The sequence below is a fragment of the Chelon labrosus genome, assembly GCF_963514085.1.
Source record: "Chelon labrosus genome assembly, chromosome: 20".
Taxonomy (NCBI): domain Eukaryota; kingdom Metazoa; phylum Chordata; class Actinopteri; order Mugiliformes; family Mugilidae; genus Chelon; species Chelon labrosus.
The window spans coordinates 1,471,947-1,493,476 of record NC_140353.1 but is presented as its reverse complement, the minus strand read 5'-3'; the positions used below and the strand labels follow the sequence as shown (position 1 = coordinate 1,493,476).

At 41.3% G+C, this 21,530-nt stretch overlaps 1 protein-coding gene across 1 annotated transcript in view; it reads left to right on the top strand.

The window, feature by feature from the left end:
- Nucleotides 1-7,843: 7,843 nt before the first annotated feature.
- Nucleotides 7,844-21,530, top strand: part of kcnh5b (potassium voltage-gated channel, subfamily H (eag-related), member 5b) — a gene marked incomplete at both ends in the record, with an annotated part of 109,638 nt that continues 95,951 nt past the window's right edge. The window contains 3 exons of the mRNA XM_084568573.1: nt 7,844-7,916; nt 17,566-17,689; nt 19,798-19,904. Coding sequence (XP_084424699.1) covers nt 7,844-7,916; nt 17,566-17,689; nt 19,798-19,904 — 304 coding nt within the window. The remainder of the gene's footprint in view (nt 7,917-17,565; nt 17,690-19,797; nt 19,905-21,530) is intronic.

The window sequence follows — 21,530 nt, the reverse complement described above, 5'->3', positions numbered from 1 at the left end:
CTCTTTTTCTTTCTCATTTCTTCTTCTTCACCTTCCTCATCTTCCTCATTTTGTCCCTCCACTTTCATCTGTTCTTTTCCTCCTCTTCATCGTCCTCTCCTTTTTGTTCTGTCACTTTCTCTTCTTCCTCATTTTCCTCCTCTCCTCCATCCTTCCTTCCTCTTTTCTCTTCTTCCTCCTTTCCTCCCCGTTCCCCTCCTTCTGCTCTTCTTATTCCTTCTCTTCCTCCTCTTCAACATTTTCCACTTTTTTCCTCTTTCTCCTCTTTTTCTTTCTCATCTCTTCTTCACCTTCCTCTTCTTCTCTTATTTTCTTTCTCTTGCTTTTCTTCCTCATCTCCTGTTTTCATCTTCCTCTTCTTCCTGTGACGACTCTTCCTCTTCTTGTCCTTATTTCTTGCTCTCCTTTGTCTTTTTCTTCTTTCTCTGTCCCCATCTTCCTTTTGCTTCCCTCCTCCTCTTCCTCCTCTTCATCTTCATCCTTTTTGTCCTCCTCTTTTTATTCCTCCTCCTCCTCCTCCTCTTCTCCCCTTCCTCTTTTTGTTCCTCCTCAGATGTATTTGCATCAAATTAAACTTTTCACTGATGGACCTTTTAGTTAAACAACATTTTTAACATTTATTTATTTCATTTATTTAATTTATTTATTAAACCAAAACAAGATTTAAATTAAAACGTTTCCTGACGTCTGTAGATATTTAAACAGTTTAACTGATGAATAAAATAAAATGTGACATTTAATGAGTGGAGTCAAAGTGAGATCAGGATTTATCAACGAGGGGTTTCAGCTCCACAACTGAAGCTGCTGAGGAGGAGGAGGAAGAGGAGGAGGAGGAGGAGGAGGAGGAGGAAACATTTATCTAATCAGCATCACCAGTGAACAAGACGCTCCACCTTCATAATCCTGTTGCTGCAGATCGATGAATAAATCAATGAAACAAGTGGATCAATGAACATGTTCGGGGGGGGGGGGGGGATCAGGTCAGAAGAACAGCAGCTTACTAATAAGTGTCCCTCCTCCCGTCCTTCATCTTTCATTGTCTCTGGGATTTTCCTTGTTTAGTTTTAATTTCTCAGATTGAGTAAAAGAGAAAGAAGAAGGAAGAGGAGAAGTGGGAGGTGAAAAAGGAGGTAAAGGTGGAGAAGAAAGATAAGAAGGATGATGAGGAAGGACAAGAAGAAGGAAGAGGGCATTGGAGGAGGAGAAAGAGGAGTAGGAAAAAAGGAAGAAGGAGGAGGTGGAGAAGGAGAAGAAACGAGGAGGAAAAGGAGGTGGAGAATGAGAAGAAGAAGAAGAAGGCGAAGGAAGACGAAGAGGAGAAGTGGGAGTTGAAGAAGGAGAAGCAAAACAAGGGTGAGGAGTGTTTTATAGATGACCTGACAGCCTGTTTCTCTGCACGGTTCATTAAGTCGTGTTAAATATTTATCTGCACTGAGAGAGGAGGTTCAGATCTACTGGTTCCACTTCCTGGTTCCACTTGGACGTTGGAGACGTGGAGACATCTTGGTCGTCTTCTGAGGCTCTACATATTCAGGACATGGAGGAGGACAACATCTACATCTTTCACATCCTCCTCCTCGTTCTCCTTCTTCTCCTCCTCATCCTCCATTTTCTTCTCCACCTACTTTTCCTTTTTCTTCATCTTCTCCTCCTCCTTCTTCTTGTCCTCCTAATTTTCCTTTTTCTTTTTCTTCTTCTTCTCCTCCTACCTCCTCCTCCTCCTCCTCTTCTTATTCTTCTTCTCCTGTTCTTGTACTCGGGTGTTTCTTCCTCTGTCTTTCTCTTCCAGCTCTGGTGCCTCCTCTTCTTCTGTTCAGCTGTTGAGGTTCCTCACACTAATAGTCACCGTGTGTCACGTAGTGAAGCCTCTCCTCCTCTTCCTCCTCTTCCTCAGCAGTTTAATTGCAGACTACAGTTTTTTAATCACGACTGATTTCTCTTTATTTGTTTATTGTTCCAGCCTCAGGATGAGCTACTGAGCTAACACCTGCCTGCGTCTCACTGCTGCTAATTACAGCACTTTGTGTCTTTCTCTGAATCCACTGCTGTTGCAGCTTCAACATTAGTATCTGAGAGTAAATCACATAAACTCAGAGTTATATCTGAATTAGTGAGAAAATACTTCTTTAAACCTGTTTGTGAGTCAATAGAGCAGAAAAATAATACTTCACTTACATTTAACGATGCCAGTTTTGTCTGATGAAAGTTTTTAGAACCAGTTTCTGACTAAATATCCATGATATTGTTTATATATATTCATGGTTCCCAGAGGATGCATCAAACAGATTTTATAGATTTTTTATTTTGTAACCACCAGCTCAATGCGTGGGTTTCCATAAATGCTACTGCAACTTACAGCGTGCATGCAGAGGATGAACCAAAGGTTTTTATTAAACTCCAGATGTTCACCATGGGGCACCACTGAAACAACTTTCAAGACTTTTTTTAATGTACGTTTATTGTCTCCAGAGGACGTTTCTGACCTTCAAATCTTTACTTTAGTCCCACAATCAGAGACACTTTTTCTTTTTGATCAACTCTGCAACACGATATTTTAGAAGAAAAAAAAGGAAAAATCCTAAAAAAAAATAAAACTGAAACATGAAACATTCTGTATGTTCATGGTTTCCAGAGGAGGAACCCTCGTGATTTTGGTTTCCTTTACATTTAACTTCTACATGAAGTCTAAATTTCCTCCTTTATCCTCTAACTGAAGGAATGATATCTAGAAAACTAACACCTACAGTGTTCACATTTATTGTCTCCAGAGGATATTCCTGACCCATAAATCTTTTCTTTAGTCCCACAGTCAGAGACACTTTTGTTCTTGATCGACTGCCCGACACGGTATATTAGAAAAAATTAAATATAAAAATAAGGCTCTTATTTCCATGAAACATTATGGATGTTCATGGTTTCCAGAGGAGGAATCCTCACTTTTATATTATCACTAAATGTCCTCCTTTACCTAAGGCAGGGTACCTCGAAAACTAATGTGTGTTATTATTATTATTATGTGCATACAGAGGAAGAACCAAAGGTTTTCATTGACCTCCAGACAATTATTTATTTGAGTTTGTGCATATTTAGAGTCATTTCCTGGAAAATATGACCCTCAAATCTTATTTCTAAAGAAAAATCTTTAAAATCCTCTGGGGATCATGAATATTATATATAAATGACTCCAAGTTCTAAGTTAAAAAAGAGGAAGTAGATACATGTTTAAACAGGGCAGATTTCAAATTAAGAGAATTTAAAGAACAGTTTTATTATTTGATTATTTTATAAATGTGACATGATTTGTGTTCCTCAATAAATTTGTGGTAAAACGACGCAGCAGAATGGTTGTCGGGGTCGATGGAGGCCCAACAGTGCATCTTCCGCCTCCTAACAGGTTAATTTGGCTCTTTATTATTGAACTCTTTACCCAATCAGAGTAATGGAGCTGCTTTTATTGACCAGAACAGTAATTTAGACCTCTGGCTGGTCCCCTGACGCAGCAGACTGGCGATACGAGGGGGGCCCGTCCATACTGGATGAAACCCATTTACCAGCATGTCCCTGGGCTCTGCTGTTCCCATCTTCATTCAGCCACGTGTGTTTTACCATCAGTTCTTAAACTCTAAACCGCAACCAGATGTCTTTATTTCAGAGTTTAACCTTTCAATGGCGACGTCCTGGGACGACCACAGCCCGGTCCAGGGCTAGAGGTTCGGTGTGTGGGTAGATTTGAGGGTGTAGCGACACTGGTGGAATCTGAACAAATTAAATTTGAGATCAATAAGATAGGATGCAGCGATCCCTCTCTCCAGATGTTCGGGCTGAGCATTGATCGGCTTGGGGCGTCGGCTCGATACTTCCATCCTTCCCACTTTTCCCAAATGAGGTGTCCGTGTCGTTTGATCTCCTCCGAGTGACATTTACTCGTTTCTACGCAATAATCGGCCGAGGCAGAAATAACTAAGGCTCAGACTTGAAGCTGCCCAAACCCAACGTCTCTGTGTTTCAGGAGTTGTTTTGTCGACGAGGGGATTTTGCACGCATCCGAAAATAGCTTCCACCGCCGCCAGGCTCGCTCTGAGGTCGGCGGCCATGAACGCCAGTTCCACATGAACGATGCTGGGCCTCCCTGCTGAATGCTGATTGGGCATAATTGGGGGGTTAGTGATGCGATGTAATTAGAGTGATTACAGTCATCGGATCCCTGTGAACACTCTCCTCTGTGTCCAACACGGTCGGTCCGAGTACTTCAGTGGAGATGATGAAAAGTGCTGTACTCAGGATCACGGGTTTTTAATGTGTCTGTGAAGAAAAGATGGAAAAAGACTAAATCACTGAAAGTTAGCAGAGACGTTTCTTTGTCTTTAAAAGGACAGCAGTACATCCTGAGTAATGGACCTGAACATGTTTTACCAACCGATAACTTCCTCTGTATACACACTCACACACACATAAACTCGTATGTCTGTCTTTGTGAGGACTGTATATGAAATGTGTATTCCAAGACCCTTACCCTAAATCTTGTTTTAAACTCCTGCAACAGGATGCTAAGCTAGCTATGAAGACCTGAACACTTATGTGTTTTTGTACCAGGCTGTAAACATGTTTATTTCCTCTGTTAAGTTTTTAACATGGACATCACAACCTGACAAAATGTGGAGACACATGGATTTTTTAAATAAATTTATTGTATTGAATCAAATCAGTCATGTCTGTAGTTCAATCACACCCTCTCTTTCATTCAGGTTCCATCAAACCAAAGCTCAACTCAACCAAACCGAAGTAGCTAGAGAGAGAGAGAGAGAGCTCAGACACCTATAGATAAAGATTTGCCATCTCATCAACTCAGGTGTCAGTCACCCCTCTTAACAAACCACTCCCAAAACACCAACAAATTAGGAAGTAGGACTTAAGACCTGGAAGCTGTCACAGGTTCTCAGTCATCCAGGTCATGGTATATCCAAAAAAAAAAAAAACTTTCTAAAAGGCAACTGGGCTCATAGGGTTTTTTGAGAAGATGTTTCATCCGAGTAGCTTCTTCAGTTCTCGGGGACTGGTGGGAAGTTTGAGGTTTAAGTAGAAACTTCTACTGAAATTTGCTTGTTTGTGTAAACAACCAGACACCAGTGCAGCTATATAGCTAATCTATCTAACAGTTCATGGAAATTAGCTGCACTGGTTTCTGGTTGTTTACACAAACAAGAAAGTTTCAATAGAAGTTCCTACTTAAACATCAAACTTCCCACCAGAGAACTGAAGAAGATACTTGAATGAGTCGTGAAACGTCTTCTCAAAAAACTGCAGTTTGAGGATCTTCAATTGTCATTTGTCAGTTTCTTTCAGAACCATGCGTTTGTGTACGTAAACCAAGAATAGACTTTATAGTCAGGCTGTGTCTGGAGCAGATGATCACAAACTCCGGTGTGTCTGAACAAGAACGGAGGTCTGTTGGGATTGACTTACTGTTTCGGGAGGCCTCTAGTGGACACTAGAGGAACTGCAGCGAGTTTATGATCACGCTCAAAAGTGCCGTTTGAAACTCTCTCACAGTTTTTGATTTGACGTTGATAGACCATGCGAAGACCGGAGATATGATAGTTTTAATTTGCTGATACTACTCTATGTGATGAATATACCAGACAAGTCTGACGTGGACTGGGGGGCGAGGCGTTAGAGCCGCTGAACCAAAAGTCAATGGCAGGAGTTATAAATCACTAGTTGCCTGTCCAGCGTCTTTGTCCAATTAGCTCTTTAAAGTAAGTAAAATAAATGTGGTGGCGTTCGGAGCACTGGTTACCACCCATCGGCTCCCAGGGGCCCCATTAATCCTTCAAACGTGCTAATAAGTGTCCCTGGAGGAGTGTAAGAAACCAACTCAACACTGTTATTTAGCTATTAGACTCTTCACTGAAGTTTAATCTACTGGTGAGTTGATTGATATTGGGAAACTGTAGCTGATCAATGGAACTTTATGTGTTTATTCTTTAATATTAATGAAACTAAATATAAACTATAACTACAGTCTGTATTTATGTAAATAAATGATTGAACTATTCTCTGCTGATCAATAGTTGCCTGGCTTGTTGATCCTCCTCTTGTTGCACTCTGTGTCTGATTTGCTCTTTAACAAGTAGACCTCCATGTTAAACCTTTGACCTTTGACCTTCTGATACCTGAACAAATTTTATAAATTAGCTGAACAATTCTTAGCTGTGGATGGTTGCTCTAAAATCATGACTTGATTGACATTTGGCTCCAACAATTCCCAATAGTTTTTTTTATTAATAACTCTCAGATTTAATGATGTGATAAACTATTGGACATTTATCGATGACTAATATTACAACCTGACCAATGTTTTCTATAAATTAGTGATTTGTTTGCCATCCAACAATAAACTGATGGAACAGAAAGCTTTTATAAGACGATGGTTTCATGTTGATCTGCAGCAGCTAGCTGACTAAGTGATTAGTTTATTAGCCACTAGTTTAATAATCTACTAACAATGATTTAAGTCCAGCTTCTCCAGTGTGAGAGTTTACATATTTTTCTATCTTCAGATAGATTTTTAAACACATCACTTTGGAATATAGATAATTATGACTGATGACTGTATTTTCCAGATTCATAACAACCAGTTAATGAGAAAACAATCAGCAGATAAATGATCATTAAAATGATAATTAACAGCTAAACAGCAGCTCTAAGGACCGTGTCATTACTGGTTCAAATGTCAGCTATATGTAAATGGTTTATTAAAACACTTCATTAATATCTAATCAAACAATAATTGGCCATTTTTCCAAAATCAATCAAACCCAAACAAACCTTCAGTAAATAAAGTGAGGATTTGATTTATGTATTTCATGTACTTGAGACGGACAAGATTTAAATATCTTTATAATCAGTTAGAAATAATGTTTTATTCATTGCTGCATGGTCTCATGTCCATCTACACCACACCATGACTTTTTAACTTAAATATCTCACAAATTTTAAATATCTCAGATATTTTATATAGTATTTATATATGTTGTAAAGTTTGATACATATACACATAAACTGATTTAATGTACACGATATTATACATTTTATATTTACACATATCTTCATATCCATATTAATTGTATACTATATAACTTTGTACATTTTAACTATACATTATATATCTTTATTTTATACATATATACATTTATACATATACTTTATATATTTTTATATATTTGTTATATAGGCTACTTTATATACTTGTACTTGTACTTAATATACTTTTGTGTATTTTACATATACCTTTATACATTCTACCTCACTATACTAGTTTTTATTTTTCACACTTTTTTTTTTTTTTGCATTTTTCTGCATTTATATAATGTATATCTTTGTACATTTTAACTATACTTTGTATATTTGTATAAATACTATTGTATATATTTATACCTTTATACATTCTACCTCATTATACTCTTATGTAATTCCTTACTCTGTAATTCCTCCTGTCTCTGTGTAATGATGCTACTGGACAATAAATTTCCCTATGGAGAAATAAAGATCTATCTATATCTATATCTATATCTATACCTCTATCTATCTATGAGCCTGCGCCGTTATTGTGGGGACGCGGGGCTCGGGCTGCAGACACGCATGCGTCCTGGGGGCTCCGGGGCGGGCAGCTGGATGCAGCAGCGCCGTCGCCGCCGTGGCTCAGTGCGCCCCGAGCAGCCAGAGCGCACGGTTACAATGAGCTTCTCCATCGGTCCGACCGAGAGCCAGCGTCAGCCACCGTACCGAGCTCCGAGCAGCAGACACACCGCCGCCGACACCAGCTCCGCCCGCCCACAGCAGGATGCCCGGGGGAAAGAGAGGGCTTGTGGCACCGCAGAACACTTTTCTGGAGAACATCGTCCGGCGTTCAAGTGGTGAGTCTGCGCGTCCGAGAGAGAGAGAGGAGGAGAGGGGGAGAGGCTGGATGTTTTTTTGGGGGGGACCCGGACTTTACTGGAATACAGAGCGAGCAGGCTCAGGTCTGGAGAATAAACCCAGAGAAAAATCACTTTTCATCCGGAGTTCACTCCTTCTGTGAAGATCCACCAGCATTTATATTCTAATACATGCTGTTTAAACTGATACACTGAGTGGTATATTTAAGAACCTGGAGAATAAAAGAGGAAAATAAAACGTTTACGCACCGTCTCATCCTCCACTGGCTTCACTTTGATCCGTGAAATGATTTAAATAATTTTCTCTGAGATGATTAGCTGAGAGAAAGACACCATCTTCTGCAGATTTAAAAGTTTATTCTGGTCATTAAGTGATTAAACCTGGAGCCATCCCATCATTAGTTGAACTTCTTCAGGGTTTTATTTCGGTAACTTGTCTCCATGAGGAGGAGGAGGAGGAGGAGGAGGAGGAGGAGGATACGCAGGTTGGTTTTTGGTCATTATGTAATACTGTGGAGCTGCGTTTGGTTTCTGGATGGAAGAGAAGGATGTTGGATCAGTGATAAATAACTAAGAGCTCAGTTTGGTCGTCTCCTCAGCAGTTACTACATCATCACTACGTCTGTTTGTTTTTATCAGGTCCTCTTTCTTTATCTTTTCTCTGGACTTGGCTCCGACCTGAACACCTTCCTCCTCTCCTCTATTAGACTGATTGCTTCCCTTTATCTAGAAGTCAGAGGAATAATTGGCCGTGATGGAAGTTGTGGATGGAGATGGAGATGGAGGCTTCACTGGGTGGTGTCTCTGATGGAGAATCATTTGTTGTTGATCTGAGGAACTGGCTGCGATGGTGTGGATGTTGTTGAGTTAATCTCTGGATTAAAAAGCAGCAGAGGGAGAAAACAGGACTCTGTTCACTGGCTCCACATGTTTTAGGATTGATTTTAAGATTTTAGTGTTTGTCTATCATGGTATTAACTTTACAGATCAAATTGTTTGGTTTCCTTGTGTTTCCTGTTTTCATTTTGAGAGTTTCATGTCTGTGGTTTCTCCTCCTCCCTCGCTGCTCTTTCTCGTTCCTCTTTAGTCTTTGTGTGTGTTTATACACTTTTTAATCAGAGTCAATTAAACCTCCAGGATATTGATCAGGTCTGTTCAGTAACAGAGGGGGTTGTCACTAGAGGGGCGACAAGACGACCCCCAGAACACGAATGGTTTGACAGGTGGAGGTCAGTGACACCTGGACCCTGCAGAGGCTGCACAGACAGTCCAGCTCCTCCAGGGTGGCGCACATCAATACGAGCCAATGTCTCAAGAGCATGGAGGAGAGTCCAGGAGACAAGGAGTTACTCTGGACGGGGCTGTGGGACGTCCACTATCTGCTCCTTTGTGCAGAGAGGAACGGGACGAGTCCTGTCAGAGCCTGAATGACCTCCAGGAGCCACTGGTGTGAATGTCTCCGACCAAAAAATCAGAAACAGACTCCATGAGGGGAGGCCTGAGGGCTCGACGTCCTCTAGTGGGCCGTGTCCTCACTGTCTGATACCGTGGAGCAAGACTGACATTTAGCATAGAGCAGCAGAACTGGTGCGGGCTTTGGTCTTTATTTGATAGTTTACAGTCGTGTGGGTCGTTCCCATCCTCCCTACACCTATTCAGGTCACTCAGGTCAGCTGACCTCCGTGTTCAGGATGTCCCAAGAACGAGGCTGAAGCTCAGGGGAGGTCTGGGCTGCAGCCCCCAGGCTGGCCCGGACTCTGCCTGTCTTTAAATCCCTTCTTAAAACTCATGCTGTGTTTTAATCTGGAACTTTTTCTTGTTTTACATTGACTGCTCTTTCTGTGCAGCTCTTTGGTCGACTTTATAAACGTGCTTTATAAATAAATGAACACTGATAACTTCCAGACTTGATGACTTACTGTAAATAAACTAAAACTAATGATTCAACCTGATAACTCAATTGTTTCTATACATTTATGAAGGATTTGTCAATAAACCCACAGATTAGAAACCTTTTAATAACAGGATGGTTTCATGTTAATCTGCAGCAACTAGTTGATTTATTTAGTGATTAATTGATTAGCAACTAGTTTAATTATCAGTCCTTTAATTCCAGTGTCTCGTGTGTGACAATTCTCATATTTTCCAACTTTAAATCACATATCTGAAGGACATTACGACTGATTATTATATTTTTCCAGTATTTTACAGACTGATCGTATCAGTTAACGAGAAAATAATCAGAATAATAATCAGAATGACCATTAAAATGATGATAAATATCTAAGTAGCATCTCCAGGGAGCATGTCTGGTTGTAATGTCAGCTAAATGTAAAAGGTTCATTAATAAACCATCGTTGTATTAAAGCAGTGACACATATCGTGACAGCAGTGGACTGTGTTTTAAAGACGAATAAAAACCTGAGGGTTTCTTCTTAAATAACAGATTTAAGGAATCTGACAGTTTGTGACGAGTGACTTGAACACACTTGTCCCTTACGGCGACTCTCTAGCTGGTGCTGCTCTAATAACCAGAATAAAAACCAGCTCCATCAGAACAGACTGAACCAGGAGTCACACTCAGGTCACTGCACTTTACTTTTTACTTCCTGTCTTTGTCTTTCCCCGCCCCTTTGATTAGACTCACCTGTCTGCATGCTCCGCCCCTCTCTGGTTTCACCTGTGTCTCATTAACTCATCAACTTGTGTATGTGTGCGTGTATATAGTCCTGTCTTTCTCTTTGTCCTTTCTCAAGTTATCTGTTGTTTCCTCTATTGATTGGATTTTACCTGTTACCTCTGCAGCACCTTTCATTCTTTACTGCAGTAAGTCTTTATTTAATTAACTTGTAGTTCCTCATCCTGCCTCTCTGGACTGTGTATCTTGTACTTTGTTCCTCCCTCCTTTGCTGCACACTTTGTGACACTGATCTCCTCCTGAGAACCAGGTAGACTCTTGATGTTGCTGGTTTCTCTTTGGTTATTGTAATAAATCCATCCTCTCTGAGCATCTCTGCTCCACGTGGAGTAAACATCATCAAACATGGAGGTAGAAAAACAAGATGAACCAAGATGGAATGAATGTGGACAGAGACGATGGAGACATGGAGACATAATAATGGTTTTAATCAGACTGAATAAGAACTGTTCTTCTAAACATATCCACTGAACCTCTAGTTATTCCAGATGGCAGCTTCATGCTTTCATTCATCCTTTTGCTCCTCAGCTTTAGGAATAGATCAGACGATGTAAAAGTCTAAATGAATAAAACATAAGAGTTTAAATGTGAACTGTAAATGTCTGCAGTCTGCACGCAGTCACAGCGCTGCTTCATGCTGTCACGTCTTATTTGTGCGTTAAAGTACCACAGATACTAAAGAACATTATGATCTAAATGGAAAAGCAGGAAATGACCTCATCTGTAAAGTGTGAACGTACAAAGCTTCACGTCAATCACTTACAGATTTACTTTGACTTCCTCATAGTTTGTGTTATGATAAAATGTAAAATGATTTTAGACGATGTTCCAATGTGATCACAGAGTCAGCTCTATCAGTTCCAGTGAAAGCAGAGCAGCCTTTAAAGTTTTACGTTGTCTTTGACCTTTTTAAAAACCGAGGGGAATAAACGCTGCAGGTCAGAAGTGAAGCAGCGGGATTCTTTTAATCATCCTAATGAATCCTCTCTGAAGATCACGTGAGCTGTAACTGTAACCATAAATATTGACTGAACCCGATCAGGTCCTTTCTCTGGATCCAGGGACAAACTCTCACTGGACCAGGTTTGTTCACATTCTGTGAATCCCGTTAACCCTCCTGTCCCTGGAACCTTATTTATTATTAGGACCCCCTTGACTCCCATTAAACATGACTTTAATGGGAGTCAATGGGGTCATAAATCAGGCAGAGATCAACCTGAATCAAGAGAATTTCTTCAGTGTGTTTATTTAATATTCACTCTTTCTAAGTATCTGACATTCTCCCAGTATCCTCTGATCCTGAACATCTTTGATTTTTATAAATAACAACTTGAAGACGCCTCCGTGAAATATTTATTCACTTAAAGTTTCCTGATGTTGCTGAAACACAACAAAAGAGAAAAATATGAACTAAAACCGTTCAGACTGAATTTACAGGATGAGTTTTACTGATACTATGGAGTTAACCTGCTGCTTATCCATGATAATCTGACTGAAAACACAGGGAGGAATCATTCAAGTAGATCTGTCAATAGATTTAATAAAGATTGAAATACTTTACAACAGCATGACAAGCAATAGAAAAGCAGCTGCAAACCCTAACGCCGTAGCCTGACATGCACCTTCCATAGACTGTATATAAATATGGACAACAACGTCTCCACTTCTCCACGTGGAGCCGTGATATTGATGCCCCGCCCACACTTCCTCCAGACTCACTCACGTTTTAGTTTAATTAATACTACGCTCTGCTCTACCTCCACCAACTACAGGGAGATGTTGGATTATACACTGGACTTGTTTCTAAAAATTGTTTTTACGACTCTCACGGTCCCACGGGATCGCTTTACGGAGCGGTTGGCATGGTAACTGGTAGTCGCCATTATGTCACATCCTGTTTCTATAGCGTCAAATAACTAAAACGAAACTTATCCAAAACATTGACACTCAATCATCAACATTATATTAACGACCTAAAATGACAGAAACCATCCTTGAAAAAAATTTGAAGTGTATTTTAATGTTTTAGTTTGGGCCAAGTCCCGCCCACTAACATGGAGGAGGTGGAGCTTATGACCTATATTGCAGCCAGCCACCAGGGGGAGCTGTACTTGCATTTTTGAGGAACAGTTCCACTGTCCATCTTTATACAGTCTATGACACCTCCCCAGAAATGTAACTACATGCCGCGGTGACGCGCAGCGCAAGAGCTGTGATTGGTCCATTTGGTAGTAGTGTGTTTCTGCTTTAATATTTCCGGCAGCTTCTTAATCCCCGCAATTTTCGAATCGATTGTCTTGGCTCAATAAAGATGGAACTCATTGAGGAAAGTTTTTAACTGAGGTGGTTCGGAGGAAGTGGGGAAAGTTTCTGTCGCCATCGTTGAAAATGAAGCAGGAAGTAGAAACAAAAATTAACCTGACACAGCGCCGACTAGTGTTTGGGTGGAGTTGTTACAGAGCGAGCTAAACTGATGAACGCACAAGTAGAAATGACTCACGCCGGCGTCGGCTACGTACGTAGGTTACGGCATCTATGTCCCACAGAACTTTAAATGAGCCTTAAATCTGTTCAGATCCACGTTCTCTTTAAGCCTTTGAGTCGACACTGTTTCCAAACTTGTCATGAATTTGAACGAACGACTGTTGAGCCGGCGAGAACAGAAGGAGGCAAGATCCTTGCTTTGCCTTTTTGGAAACCAGCTCCAGTCTTTTTCAAAGTGCTTACAGTGTGGATTAGTTTAGTTAGTAAAAGGTAAAAGTAAAGTAGAAGGTCTCATGCAGCCCTTTAAACAAACTCCCTGACAACTGAATCAGACCATTAAACAGAACAGAACTCCTGTTGGTATTCAAGCAGCCGCGGTGGTCGATGTTCTTCTGGGTTGTGATGAAAGACGAGAGCAGGAAAGGTCGAGTTGATTCCAGATTTTTTTTCTATGTTGCATTTAGTCTCAGTCAGCTCTTTAATTTCAAAGGACGCCCAGGAGGCTTTAAGACAAGAGGCTGAGACATTTACTAAAGTAAATGTTTGGAAAGAGAAGCAGAGAGAGAGAGAGAGTGGGGCTGATGTTACCCTCTCACATCTTACCCACAATGCACCATGGTTTTCTAATTTGAAAAAGAGAGGTGAAATGGCACCAGTGGAAAAAGACTTAAACATTTTACAGTGATGTGAATTAAGAAGCTGGATTTTAGTGAATACATTGATCACAAAGGTCAAAGGTCACACAGGAGAACATGAACTTTCAAACCCACAAATGTTTCCACAACAACTTAGAATGAATAGAACATAGAACAAGTGATCAGAATGATTCAGTTTGTAGCTAACCATAGCACTCCTTTGCTTCCTAGCCTGTCGGCTAACAGTACATTTTCCCAGCTCCCTAGCCTCCCAGCTAACGGTAGCTCTCCCTAGCCTCCCAGCTAACGGTAGCTCTCCCTAGCCTCCCAACTAACGGTAGCTCTCCCTAGCCTCCCAGCTAACGGTAGCTGTTCTTAGCCTCCCAGCTAAGTCAAACGAGTCCTCTCCTCCACTGAGAATCTAGACGTTGCTGAATCCAGTTTTGTCTTAAATTATTGTCAGAATAATTCCAGATTAATTTTCCCGTCCATCATCTAAGCTAACACCACAGCAGCGTCTCTTCTTCTGTAGACATGATGCCTCTGAACCGTATTTGGAGTCTTTTTCTGAATGCACTAATTATTTTGCAGGTGATCTCCATCTTTCTGAGCTGTTCTCACTTCAGAGTGAAAATAAACTAGAACCAGCCTCCAGAACTTTAACTGTCATCCTCCTGTTACACCTTCATGCAGATAATTAGCATCATAAAAGGTCATTGCAGACTTAGAACAGACTTGCTCGCTCTGAACTGCCACATATGTCTTTTCCTTCTATTTCTGTCTCCACATGATTATTGAAAGTCTTATTATTTTCTTATTTTTTTCCGTGTGTGTTTCGTTTAAAACGTCCCGTTCCGCTGCTGCTGTGATGGGAGGTTTTCCCCTGACTGCTGCAGGAACATTTTTATTACAGTTATTTTTTTGTCTCGTCAGACGGCCGGCTGGTCAGATAAATGGAGCGTGGAGGGTTTCACTCATCAGTCTGTCTGAAAGAGCTGCTGACACAACCTTAGCAACTCATCCGTCTCAGTTTCTCTGCGGATTTTTTATTTTTTTTATTGTCTTTACCCCCCACCCCACCCGCTGTAAACATAAGCTGTGGGAAACACTCCACCGCCGTAATATTTCTGGGCACGCACACAGTCAAATGTGACCTTTTCATCTTAAAATTCACTCCAGATAATTTTGGGAGGAGAGGAGGCTCTATGAATGATCACCTGCCAGAGTTACGGTCCGGTATTCTTGGCAGGTGAAGAGCATTATCGGTGGTTCTGCAGCTTTTAGCTCATTAATGTGTTCATAAGACTGCAGCCTTAATGCTAAATGTGTGTTTTACACTTTCAAGACATGATGCCTTAATTCTTGAGACGTCTTTTACTGTGAGCATTCATGGTTACCAGGGTTATTTTGTGTATTGTAGGGAAATAAATGTTAATTTCAACTACATGCAAACATCAGAGTCTCCTCTGTAGCTGCAGAAGTGTTGCAGGATATCATTTTTTAATTGTCTTATTTCCTGATATTCTTATTTCTTTATTCATGTTGTGCTCAGATCTGTAGCTCCCAGTGACATTTTATGATTACTTGCACATTGTACCTTTTCTTTTAACGCTGATTCTGCTGTTTTTAAGCAAAAATAACTAAATATTGAACCTTTCAACCGGGGCTGCATAAATGCAAGTGTAATGAGAGAGGGTTATAATTTAAGATATGCAAAGTGAACATGTAGATGAAGAAGTAACACTTGGTGGTTTTTGTGTCACATCTGACCTTCTGTACTCCTCATAGTTTCTAGCTCATAGATTATTAGTGCAAAAACAACTTTTAAGATAATCTGGATGGCCCTATTCTTCATGTGTAGGTTAATGAAATCCTCCCGGTGGTGGATCTGAAGCTGTCAACCCGACCCCATCTTCCTTTAATCAAACAATATGAAGAAGTGTTTCATATCAGGAGCTGATTTAAAGTCCACCAGTTGACAGAACTAGTTATGAGATTTGTTGTTAATTATTATTTAAAACCGTCCGTGTTGTTCTCCCTGATGACCGAGCTATCGCCGTGCAGAATATATCAAATGAATAATGAATGTCTCTGTGGTCGTTAAGGGCTGATGATGATGCTGCTGCTGGTGGTTTAACGCTCGGCTGTAGCTGCTGGGCGACTCGTTTAGGTTTAACAAGAAGGTTGATGGAGAGAGGGAGGATTATTGTGTTGGGATTATCAGAATGAGATGCTAATGGAATAAATCTAAATATTGTTTTCTATCCAGAAATCCAAAGCAGATATTTAACTGAGCAAAAACATGAACTACTTTTGAAGATTATTAAATGTTAAGGTACGAGGTACAGGAAAAGCGGTTCCTGAGAGAACCTCGTCAGCTTCACCTTTAAGAGGGCGGAGCTTAAACCCACCTGTGACAAACATGGCCGACACAAACAAAGATGGAGCAGGTGAGAAATCTGGTTGAAGTCATTTATTGCTGGTTCATAAGGTAACCAGTGGTGACTGTTTTTAATGTCACGTACAGTTTAGCTGGAACAAAAGTTAAATCAGTTTGTGGGAAGTTTAGCTGCTGTGTTTGTACGTGTTGGTGTGAACGCATCCGTGGCCTTGTTGGACCTGGTTCTGTTCTGTTGAAGAGAACTGAACCCGGCACAGAGTCACCATCGACGTTCAGAGACGCTTAAAGACCCAAACCAACCACAAAGTGACTTGAAATTAGTTCAATTAAATTATACTGGGACCACAGCATTCAATTCTAGTAGCTGACAGAATAAACCAGAACCAGTCTTCTTGTTGTTGTCTCCAACATGAGCTGATCAAAAGCAAGCGTCTGTCCACTTTGAGGGATGACTGGCTCCTATAGGTAGATGTATCTAGAGCTGTTTTTAATGTCTGTTTGTCTGTGTAGCTGAGCTGGTTTCATGGGTTTATGCAGCCAAACAATGGAGTGAAGTCCAGGAAAACTTCCACAAGTCTCTTAGTGTTTGTTTGTGTCTTTAAACGCCTCATCCAGACTTTAGGTTTGAGAAGAATCAAAGTCAGACTGCAACGCTGCATTTCTTGGCTCCTTTGATTCGGACAGAGGTCGATTTAGAGACGATGTGGAAGGAGTTTAACCTGTGAGAAGGTTCAGTAGATTTATGAATGAACATTCAGTATCCATCCTTTTATTTTTAGGTAAAGGTAGACAGACACTACAGGGAAAGGCTCTGAAAGAGTTAGATCTGCCAACAACAGCAGCCAGTTAGAAATAAAAACAGATGACCACATAAGAATCATCCAAAGACTTTCTGCTGAAAATCCAGATCAGTAATTGGTTAAATCGGGAGCAGAAAGGTCGAGGTGATTCAAACTGACCGTCTTCACGTTCGTCTTACTCAGCTCTTTATTTAAAAAGGTCCTGCAGGAGGCTGCAGCTCTTCACACTGACAGTGTCTCCTCTTCTCAGCACATTCAGTTTCTTCACAGAGGGTCAAACTGTTTTAATCTCTGAGCTGTGATGAAAGAATTCACTCTGAGTCTGTTTGGAGGCAGCAAACGGATTCATTCAAACTGAAATTTAATTAAATGTGGTTTAACTAAGCTAAAATAACAGACACAAATCAGTTTAGTTTGTTGATTTAAATCAAGGTTGGATATTATTTTAAAATTCAGTGCAGGACAGAATAAATAAGACACTGGACGAGGAGTGGAACTACGGTCTGCCGTACGGTTCCTCCGTAGAGACTGAGAAGCTTTGCAGCCTTTTACCGCTCTGTCATATTCGATGCCGTGACTTGTTTCCGTCTCTTTTGTCCGTTTTTATCAGAGACCAGCTTTCTCCTGGGAAACGCCCAGATCGTGGAGTGGCCCGTGGTTTACAGCAATGACGGATTCTGCAAGCTGTCTGGCTTCCACCGGGCTGAGGTCATGCAGAAGAGCAGCACATGCAGGTAAACGTCTGAAAGAAAAAACCTGCAGTTCCTCTAATGACTGCTTCAGGCTGTCGCATGTGTTTGAGTGTTTTGGCGGTACGTGAACAACTGATCACGTCTACCAGCATCGTAGTAGTAGTAGTAGTACTAGTACTAGTACCATGATTCAAAGATTCTCAGATGGATCTAGAAAGAAAAAACGTGTCCATGCAGATCAAACATACAGAAATGCATCTAGACGGTTAGATGTATGGTGCATTCAGGTGAAGTTGGAATAATTGGAAATACGAGTTCCCTATTGGGAAGAGTAAAATGACCACCTCCCAAACTTATGCAGAAGAGCAGGTAAACAGCCTGGTTTATATCTTTTAGTGAAAGACATAAGAACCAATATCCTTTTAAGCCAGAATTGCCCTGATTTACTCCAGATTCAACTAAAATCTTCTGTTTATGCTGCAAAAATCACTGAATAAGTGTTTTATATTATAAAAAGTGTGGTCCCATCCATTATCTAAGCAGTGAGAGAGAAAGCACAGATCAAAAACTGACAGTTAGTTCTTCCCTGACTCGTTCCTGCCTCTGTTAATAACTGAAACCACTCTGCGTCTTTGCTCTGGAGACCTGTTTACACGTTACCTCCGACATCCTGCACACAGAAGAGTGGAGTTACTCTGCTGCAGGAGAAGAATAAAGAAATGAATAAAACCACTTTGAGAGATGAAGATGAAGAGGAAGAGGTCACACACGGCGTTCGGTGAGAGTCTGAAATGAATCCAGAGCTTCCACGGGTGCAGCTGGAGGACGGCGTCTTTCTCTCCTGTCCATCTAGACGGTTTAAAATTTGACTCCAAAGGACGACTCCTCTCAGATGTGACCGGGGGTGACGGCCTTCACCGGCCTGCAGCTAAAAGAGAGAGAGAGAGAGAGAGAGTCAGCCGTGCACTCCCCCCTCTCTCCTGCTCTGGGCTGAGGAGGACACCGAGGCAGAGGGAGGATCTAACACCGAGAGGAGAGCTCAGACGTCCAGCGGCTGATGATGGCATCCAGAGTGACTGATTTCTTTTCTCTGCCTTGTAAGAGAGCGACATGATAAAGAACACGTTCTTTAATGGAAAAATAAAACCTCCAACGGGACACCAGATGAATCTGAGGCAACACAAGATGATTTATCATCAGAAAACATGGTTTTGATAACTTATTTGTTTATTGGAACGAATTCTCCTCGTCCTCATTGGTTCCAGAGGTTTGTTTGTTTATCTCCATCTTCTTCCTCTAGATTCTCATCATTCATGTGTCTTTGCTTTTTGTGCAGCTTCTCTCTCTTGTCTGAGGGTCAATGGCAGGAAGTGGAGGCAACATTTGCAGTGGCTGGCCGTGCATTCTCCTCCTAGGCCTTCAATGACCTCCAACCTTATTTAAAACACCTCTCAATACGCCACTTCTATAGAAACCATCAACATCATACAGACACACAGTAAAACAGAACGTTGCATCGTAGACAGGTATCTCATATAGCAAGATGAACAAATCATAAAGTCTCCTCTCACTCACTGCAGCCACCAGCGCCACATACGTCAAATCCAGCAGAAGCATCAATGTCGACCCAATAAAATGACAAAAATATACATAACAGACCAGCACAGAATGATTTACTGACCCTAATGAACCACCACCGTCACCCAGTGACCGACTTTCTTGGTCGTAGTTTGTTCCACATCTTTTAAAGCGACTCAAACCCTGATTGACTTCTGCACAGCTGTGTCTGTTAGTTCTTGAGAATACTGCAGCTGTTTGGGGGGTAAGAAAACCGAACGTAATCACTCAGGGTGATTATATTAGTGCTGATTAAAATGTGCTCAGTCCTGTAAGGAATGATTAGAGCCATGCCAGGAAGCTATTGCTGCAGCGCCAATCCACATCTTCCACCCCCAGCTCAGTTTGTGCTGCATCAGTTCATTCTATAAAAAAACCCCAAAAAAACGAAAAAACCATAAAAAGTTAATGGAGACGTGAAGTAACGGATCGACATCGTCCCTGATTCACTGCGGCTCAGAGACACCGAGCTGAAGGGGTCAGGTCGGTATTGATCGACGCCGTTTCTCATCCTGCTCGTTTCCTTTTTCCAGTTTTATGTACGGAGAGCTGACGGACAAGAAGTCCATCGACAAAGTCCGGCAGACGTTTGACAACTATGAGTCCAACTGCTTCGAAATCCTGCTCTACAGGAAGAACCGTGAGTCTAGACCTTAGCTCCAGAAATACACTGCTGTGTAGTCTGTGCAACGTGTTTGAATTCTATATGTTTTATTATTCATTTTGTGTTTAATGATATTTAAACCTGCTAGGATGGACCGGTCTAGAGCAAGTTAAACTCTGGATCAGCAGCAAAGTGTGCAGACAAAACCAAACATCTCTGTCCCTGAAGACTGATCACCAATGAGGACAGAATGCGAGCGGGGCGGGAGCGAGGCAGGGAGGGAGAGACGGCAAAAAAAGAAAAGAAAATATGAAAAGATCAATTTTTAAAATGGCACAAGTTTTTTTTTTTTTTTTTTTTTTTTTTTTTTTTTTTTTTGCTGACGAGTCCAAAGGAGCGGGGCTCTTACAGAGGCCGGACATGAATTAAATAGTTGATGACTTGGAGCAAACTGTATCCACGGAAACACAGTGTTAAGATGTGTGCTGCTTTCTTGAACTTTGACTCTCCTGAAAGTGTTCAAGTTACAAGGCCCTCGTCTTGTTTCTGGCTCTTGTGTTGCAGAGAGAACAGGGAGTCCCTTAAATGACCCCAACATTAAGTTGTTAAAACCACAGCGGGTGAACGAGGGTAATTTAAACTTCCTGTGACAGATGATTATGTATGCGGACAGTAGCGGGATCAAATTGTTCTTTCTGGAGATTAGTGGGTACATCAGGTGACGTACCTGGCTGCTTGTCCTCCTGAGACGAGGTTTAGAGACGCTACCCGTCCTCTGAGACTCTGCTGACTAGACTCTGGTGTTCCTTGTTTAGTCTGGATCTGTATCAGTCAGTCAACAAAGCTGTGTAGATGGTATTGAGTGAATCGTTTTGTACAGCGCCGTCTGTGTCCAGACGTTATCAGGAGATTTCAGAACTGAAATATGATGAAAGTTTACGTCTGGTCTGGTTTAACTTTGATATCTGAGGTTGACTAATGGATGCACGGCGTGTTTATCTGCTGCTCTTTGCATCAGAATGACCAGACCAGTCGTCTGCTCCTGATCAGTCTCAGATCAGCTGATCAACATCATGTCACACCGACCAAAGTTCAAAAGTTCAAACTGTGCAGACAAACACAAGCCTCTGTGGAAAGGTCTTCTGGAGTCTCTCTGTTGGGAACTGGTTCAGCTCCTGCAACAATCTGCCGGGCCAATCAGAACATTTGGAGGCGTGGCTTAATGTGTTGATAGACAGAACAGTAACGATAGTCATAGACGTCATCTGAGGGACGTGGAGTTTAGATAGATAGATGGATAGATATTCATTGATAGAGGTTCAAATCCCACCGTGGCCTGTAGATTTTTGGGGGAAGCTCTTGAGTGGAACAGGTGGAAGCCCACTTCCCTGAGGGTACAGGCTACTGTCTGAACCAATGGATGGATCCAGTGCACGGAAAGAATTTCCCCTTGTGGCATCAATACAGTATAAATGACTATTTAAATGGCATCATCCCTTCAGATTCCTTCTAGATCTGCTTGCACAGAAACATCCAGTTCATTTCTCAGTCAGTCCATAGACACATTGTCCTCTTAATAAATCTGCTAGCAGCATCTGAACAAATCTGATGGGATTCACCTTCACATGTTTGAGTCCCGTTTGCAAAAATTGGAAAAATGTT